This window comes from Aristolochia californica, unplaced genomic scaffold (genome assembly GCF_029961685.1).
Source record: "Aristolochia californica isolate CCGP_79_NKW_82.1479 unplaced genomic scaffold, dmAriCali1.0.hap1 SCAF_5, whole genome shotgun sequence".
Taxonomy (NCBI): domain Eukaryota; kingdom Viridiplantae; phylum Streptophyta; class Magnoliopsida; order Piperales; family Aristolochiaceae; genus Aristolochia; species Aristolochia californica.
In genome coordinates, this window is record NW_027182214.1 from 2,109,067 (window position 1) to 2,116,658 (window position 7,592).

The 7,592-nt window shown below is 36.8% G+C and overlaps 1 protein-coding gene across 1 annotated transcript; it reads right to left on the bottom strand.

Moving 5' to 3' along the window:
• Positions 1-441: 441 nt before the first annotated feature.
• LOC137965539 (methylenetetrahydrofolate reductase (NADH) 1-like) lies at positions 442-7,378 on the bottom strand. Its single transcript, XM_068811804.1, has 12 exons — positions 7,094-7,378; positions 6,092-6,274; positions 5,351-5,411; positions 5,146-5,225; positions 4,835-5,008; positions 3,846-4,019; positions 3,403-3,503; positions 3,188-3,299; positions 2,062-2,142; positions 1,741-1,918; positions 1,295-1,632; positions 442-789 (listed from the first exon to the last, which is right to left on the bottom strand). Exons 1-12 carry the CDS (start codon positions 7,310-7,312, stop codon positions 706-708), a joined length of 1,785 nt encoding a protein of 594 aa, XP_068667905.1. The 5' UTR covers positions 7,313-7,378; the 3' UTR covers positions 442-705.
• Positions 7,379-7,592: the final 214 nt, after the last annotated feature.

The window sequence follows — 7,592 nt, forward strand, 5'->3', positions numbered from 1 at the left end:
ATTATTTAATTATTGATTTTCTATAGCGTGTGAAGAAGCTATTTAGGCATGCAATTATACCAATTTGTTTTTATTTATTTTTTTATTTTTTGTATGAATTGAACTTCATTGTGTTTAGACTTTAGAAAACATTGCAATTGGCAAAGATGAAGTTCTTTGTTTGCAATTGGCAAAGATGAAGTTCTTTTGTTTATTTTTATTTTTTATAATAAGCTGCTTTCTTTAAAAAATAGTCAAAAAACAGCCATTGATAAAAATTAATGCTTACTATATTTTCTTGCAATTAAGGTCTTTCAGGTTTTAAACAACTTTTGCATGAATGGATGTCTCGTACGTCACTAGACTTTTTAGGGAAGACTCGGAGAGGTTTCTTTTTGAGATGTTAACTGTTACGGTTCTTTTTGTCTTGGGTTTTATTATTATAGTTTATCCCCCATACCATGAATAATAATTTTTCCTTAAAAAAATAAATAATCATAACATTCCCAACTTTTTCGTGCATTTCTCGTGTAACGGCAGAAAGAAAGGAAAAGAAAACCACAGCAGGATTTATTGTTTCACCTTAACAATAAGCAATTAAACTAGAAAATAAAATACATAGACTTTGCTTAAACACAAACCAAACTCTTCTCCTGCTTTTCTTGTACTGCTTATGTCAAAGGCCCATAGACTTTAAAAAGAGAGTACCCAAAAAGCAGCACCTCTTCAAATATTGGTAAATGCTGCAAAGATGTTTCCATGGATGTAGTCGTTATCCACCAAGCTAACCAAGAAGTAACTTCTTTGCACCTGCTCAAAAGAGTGTTCATTAATGAAATTGCGACAATACCAATAAAGAATAAAGCTAGGGAACAGGGAACAACAGATTAAAGTTCTAAACAAACAAAGAGGTTAAACAGAAATTCATATAACTGATCTGGAAAGCGGCTTAACTATCATGACCAGGTTCAAATAAAAGTTCAAAATGTCACATGGTTATACAGACAGTTTTAGACCGAAATGGAAGAACCTCGAGGATCAGAGAGATCAACCATTCCATTTTTATATTTCTTATATTTACACTAAGAATTCTGGCACTAGCTCTTTTTTTTTTTTTTTTTTTTTTTTTTGTGAGGATGCTAAGCAGGTGTTAGGTGATACGTTTACCAACAACACCCAGGAAGATTCCAAATGCTTTCAGACACTACTTATCAGACTACTGAACACTAGAAGAATGCTCTTCATCTTCCTGGAGGCCGCAAAAGGAGCAGATAAGCTAATGAATATAAATATAATGAAAGATTAAGAACTGCACCTCTTCCACTAATTTCCTTGAGGTGGTATCATCCTCTGGGTACAAGTTAGCCCAAGCTCTTGTCCAGATCTCGAATGCCTCATCCTTCCAGACCACAAAACTTGCAGGGTCCACAACAGTCGGCTGAATAATTTCCTTGGCAGGAAAAACACCCCATGTGACAGCATTAACAGCATCTGGGCCAATGTTTGTCATGCATTGGCCTTCTTTATTCACAGCCATGAAGGTAAGTGATGGTAGAGCATTGCATTTATTGACCAACGAATCTAACTTTTCCCTGGAGCAGAAGAACTCCAAATAGGCCTTCTGATACACATAGCCACCTGGTCCACCCCATCCTGTTGAAAGCATGTTAAACAGAATTGAGTACATTTTTGTTTCTTACCACTTGTATGATCTCTTGAAAATCATCAAAAAGATACAATTCATCTGAATGTTTAAATTACCCACTGCAGGAGAGTCAGATCTCTCCCCATTGACAGCTGGTTGGCTATTGATAGTAAGGAAGCCTTTCAAGTTAATCTGTCCTAATTTCTCATCAATGATCTTCGTCTCTGGCTGAAGCCCATCTAACTCTGACCATGGACTTGTTTTGAGCTTCCCCAAGCAGATGTTCATGAATCTCTGACAAAACACAATGCAGAACATAACTACACACTTTTCGAATATGCACCTTTGAAAGAACACTCAGAATGGTACTACACACTTCCATCCCTGCATCTGGAAGGAAAACACTAACGGAGCAACAAAATACAAAGACATATTACCTCACGTATATCTTCAATAGACTTCAGTGGGACAGCCCATTCTTCTTGAAGTTTCTTGTCACGAGCACGGGGCCTCATGAACTGCCAGAAAGGCAAGACTTAGTCAGGGTTAGGCTCCCAAAAAATACTGATTTGAATATAAATCTAAAAAGAAATGAGTAACAGTACAGCAAGAAAAAGTCATTTCTCATTAAAGTCCAGAGATTTCTTCACTCCTTAAAGCTCTGAAGACTAATAGCAGATGTTATCTTGATGACCAGATAGTACATATCCGTATTAATTGAGAATTGGTTATTGCATTTAATGTCATTCACATTTCAGAAGGTGGTAAAGAAGGAAGGACAAGACCAATGGATTTAAAAGGTTCTTTGGCCTCCCATCTTTCACTACTTTGATCAGTGGATGAGCTAAAAGACTTGCAATATTAATTGTCAAAATCAATACTTTTACCAAGCATATTTCCTTCTTAATGAACCGTGTCCTTTTTAGCATTTAAAATAATATGTTAAAATGAAATGAAAAACCAAAAAAAAAAGTGCAGGTTGCATATCAGACCTGTTGGATAGCTATAACTCATATAGTAGTTCTTTAACTTTTCAGATAGTTCTTACATTCTAAACAATGTAAAACTAAAAAAGAAACGTGAATGACAGATTGCATAGCAGACCTGTTGGATAGCTATAACTCGTATAGAAGTTCTTTAAGTTTTCAGATAGTTCTTACAATCTAAATAATGTAAAACCAAACAAAATAATTGGATGACAGATTGCATAGCAGACCTGTTGGATAGCTATAACTCATGTAGAAGTTTTTTAACCTTTCAGATAGTTCTTACATTCTAAACAAAATAAAAGAGGTAAAGACAAAGAAACTGAAAATACTTTTAGTACCATCACTGATACATGAGAACCTTTTTGTTCTCTCTGAAGATATAGAGGAAAGCCGCTGTTTGAGGCAATAAAACGTACTCTTTTTCATGATCAAGAAAAGATATTCACTAATTATTGATGTTTTAATTGATTTTTTTTCTGCCAAAGATATGGTATATATGCATGCTATGATAATTGAGTTCATAGAAATCTGGAAAATGAATGTGAAGAGTCAAATAGTTTAGAACTGTATTTACCTGGTGGTCACTCAGTGCTCCATAAGATGGATTGCCAGAATCACTCCATCGTCCACGTGGATACTGATCCCACCCTATAGTCCTGGCTATATAGCTTTTAGGACGGTTCGCCCTATCATATTGATGTCAAGAGAGATTTAGATGTGGTTCATTCTTCAAAATTGAGGCCTTACAGCAGCATTACTAATTGCCTATTTATATGGAACAATAAATACCAGAAAATTGGGCGAACATCTTCTTTAACACGGAAAACATTTGCAGGACGCCGCCATGGTAGAGGCCTTGAGATCTTGGTCTCCTCGATCAATCCAAGGTTCTGCAGATAAACTTTGTTATATAGAAACCAGAATTAAAAATAAAACGTCGCTGGTCTTTGTGTCAAGATAATTGTGTTTCCAGAAATTGGAAGAAGACCAGTTTATTTAGTACCCTAACTCTAGATAACCACAAACAGGCACTTATTTCCCGATAATAAAACTAAAAATTATTTACAGTGTAGCTACTCACCAAATATCTGAACAGGAAAGGAGACAGACAAGATTGTGCAAGAAATTGTTTTTTAGCAAAAAGGAGAACAATTAAAAACAGGTTTGTGCACAGTAACCAATTGAAACCAAATGGCATCACGTAAATCCAAAAAGTTTCACTCACAGCTTACCTTCAAAATAGCCAGTGCAGATTTTTCCATGTTCAGTGTGTAGAGATGCAAGGTCTTGATCCCATGAGACATAATGTTTTTACACATTTCAGTTCCAAGGTGTACCCCATAAGCCCTGACTGCATCCTCGTTTTCTTTTATTGGCTCCAGAGCAGCCATAATGTCAGCAGGTATCTACAATATCACAACATATCAAGGAAAATAAGGATAATACTACAGTAATTCATCTGCTGTGAGCTGCATCTCAGCATCATGCCAACAAACTTAATCAAGACAAAATGCAACGAACAAAGTTGAGGTATGAAGATTCAGCTTCGATACATGCACCAACGAAAAGATTAAGCTATGCAGTTCACTTTAGTCAGAAAGAACTTGGGCACATCTATTAGGAGTGAGGAAAATAGTGAGGAGATAATAATAAGGCGGTATATATATATAAACACAAATGATTGTATAAAACCTATTATAACATACTCTTGATTGAGGGGCCTTGTTGACAAGAAAATCAAAGGTTCTAGAGAGGAACGCCAAACAAGTATTTACGGGTGATCCTCTAGTGCAGTTCCAATATAAGACACTTGATCAAAGCAACATTAACAGAAACACCCACTTCGGTTGGTAATACAGTGTGGCAAGACCAAGTCAAAGCATGGCCCTTGCTTTTATCACAGAAAGTGAAGTGTGAAGTAATTTTTCAGCTAGATTGAATAAAATCAGGTTTAATTAACCACAGACTACATCACAAACAACTAGTTAAACCATCCAGTAAAATGTCAAGGTAAACTAATATTAAAGAAGGGGCAACAAGCCACCAACACTATTTTATAAGTATATTGAAAAGTAAGAAAAAAACTATTGTCCTGATTGTCTTTTATTAAAAAATCTGAAGAAACAGTGGATGTTAAATTCAGAAGGTTACCTTGTCTAAAATAGATAAATGAAGAAAAAGTCCAGAATTCAGAAATAAAATCATTAAGAAGAAAGCACACCTTGGTTTTGCAAAACCCAGTCATTCGCAGGAAGCCCTTGTAGTTGTTAATAGGCATAATCCCAGGTACAATTGGGCAGGTTATCCCAATTTGACGGCAGTCATTCACAAATTTAAGGAAAATATTAGTGTCATAAAATAGTTGAGTGATAATTACGTCTGCACCAGCATCAACCTGTGAGAATGAAAGAGCAGCATTTTTACAGGAATGATCGATATAAACAATAGAATCATTTGAAAAGAAATATAACCTATTTAGAATAAACTTGGAATCCCATGAAAATCGTTACAAGAAAAAGTACATCAAGTTACCTTCCTCTTCAAATAAGCAAGATCATTACTGTATCCTTCTAAAGTAGCACTTTCACCTTGTATCATCTCAGGATGTGCCTCTGGATTCAAAGAACATTTCACAGCATATATCAGCTGGGGGTGCAATAAACAAGTTACATAGGTGAACTACATATAAATCCAAAGGCAATTTTCCTGCTAAGCAGTTTAATTTAATGTCACCAACCTGGATAACCAGCAACAGTAATGCCAAAGTAGTCACCATATTTGGCACGAATATGTTGCACCTGTACCAAAGCATGATACCCATGATCATATTGACAAACACAGTGGAAATCATCACCAGAAAATGAACCAATTATGTGGTAATGTAGTGCATATTTTCCTTTATTCTTCTTAGTGGCCTTCTCAATCATATAATGAATAATGATACTTCAACAAGTCATAAAGCAGAAATGAAGATATATACAAATAATCGAGCAAGAACAAAGTTAGTATAACCAGTGAAATTTAATCCTATTCATCATACAAAGTTTTGCTCCTTTAATAAAAAAAAAGGGTTTTGCTCCTTTCAAGCACTGAACCTTCTCCCATGAGTACTAACTTCTGGCTTCAAATACATTTGGAATCATATATAGAACAATACTTACAGTGGATAGATGCATACGGGCATAGCTTGTTAAAGAATTTCTCAGATTTGTGGTTTATGTTACTTTGACTAGTGATACTTCTTTGTTCACTTGATTCTTTACAGTCTCTTGTTTCCTTGATATAGTAAAAATTTCCATCTTCATATAAAATTGGATTAAGTTTCCTTCTGAGAATTTGACCTATTAAACTAAAAAGAAAAAAAGGCTCTTTAGAAATGAAATTATATCTTCGAAAGTCCATATATTTGTTTTGCACAAAATTTTATAGTGGAAAGAAGAAAGCAGACAAAAACAATGAGACAAGTAGGTGTACTCACCAAGTCAAGAGCACAAGCAAATCCACCCTCTACTTGGACAAACTTATCCTGCCCGTGAGGTGGGTCACCCCTGAGGGCCAGAACATTTTGGATTCCATTAGCCTTGATGGTGTCAAGTGCATGTTCGAGTTTCTCCACTGGCATGTTCGTACACGTTAAATGCATCATTGTCTCCACACAAACCTGCATACATAAATACATTTGAATGAAGAGAAAGGAAAGAGGAAGAAGTAACAGAGAAGCAATAATCGGACATCCACTCACGTAAGACCTCAGAAGTCCAAAAATCCTATCCTTAAGTGACACGAAAAGACAAACAAGTTGTGTAAAACATACCAGACGAACACCAGATACATAATGGATTACTAGATTGAGCCAAGTTAGATTTATCAGAACAAATAATTGGCCACATTTTATGCTAAATTACAGGAAGAAACCAATAAAACAGAATACAAGATCTAGAGCTTCTAATAGGAAGGAGCGAACACAAGAAAAGCGGGCAAAGGACGAACGGAACAAAACAAACAGATTCAAACCAAAAATCAGAACCAGTAGATAATAAGATAGAAACCAGAATAAAGCACAAACACGGGCAAACAAGAACTAATTTGTCATCACTGAATCTACAGCTAACAAAAGGACAGAAGCAGATAAAACTCCAAAAGATCTAGTGTCCTTAATTTCTAGTAAAAAACAATCTTATTCACCGAATCAGCATGCAACAAAGCAAGACAAACAACTAAACGAAACGAGCTACCCTCCATCACCTGACAGAGCTCAAAAGACATAGCAAAAACAGATCTCGCACATTTCAGAATCGAAAACACAGTGCAGCACAGACAAGATCTCACAAAACAACAAGTCCCGCAAAATTCACCAACCAAACCGACAAAAAACACACATACGAACCAAAACTCGCCCTTCACATTCAGATCCATCACAAAACAAGACCATCGACCACATCATCGTGCAGAAACAGAACACAACCAAGCATCACCGTACCATGTTCTGCATCCTTTTGGCGATATCGAGCGTGACATCGGCAGTAGATCCACCGGCACCCCAAGTAATGTCACAGAAATGCGGGCCGTGCGCCACCATCCGATCCATCCGCTCGAACAAATTCTCCACGCCATCTTCCGTCTTCGGCGGAAAGTACTCGAACGAGAAGACTGTCTTCCCATCCGCCTCCGCCTCACGGATCTTCTCGATCACCTTCATCTTCTACGTCTCGCACCTCCTCTGCTCCACCCTTCCACTGAAAGAGAACAAAGTCACCTTACGAAATGAGTGCGGGCGTCGAGGCAGATAGAAAAGATCGTGGAGTATTTATAGTAAAAAAAACTGAAAAATAGAATAAACGGACTACGTTTGGCCTGAAGGGCCCACGTCACCAACCCGCGAATTTCGGATTGTTTCGGAGCTTCGCGCGTTTGGAATTCGGATGACACTCGCGCACCAAACGTCTGTATGGGGAAGAAGTGTTTGTGTGCTGTGGTAG

Excerpts from the sequence above, each read along its gene's own strand:
- LOC137965539 (XM_068811804.1), bottom strand. The coding sequence starts at position 7,312 with ATGAAGGTGATCGAGAAGATCCGTGAGGCGGAGGCGGATGGGAAGACA. Across the intron at positions 2,143-3,187 it reads GAGCACTGAGTGACCACCAG|TTCATGAGGCCCCGTGCTCG; the intron begins GTAAATACAGTT and ends CCTTTCTGGCAG. Across the intron at positions 790-1,294 it reads CAAGGAAATTAGTGGAAGAG|GTGCAAAGAAGTTACTTCTT; the intron begins GTGCAGTTCTTA and ends TCTTTTGAGCAG.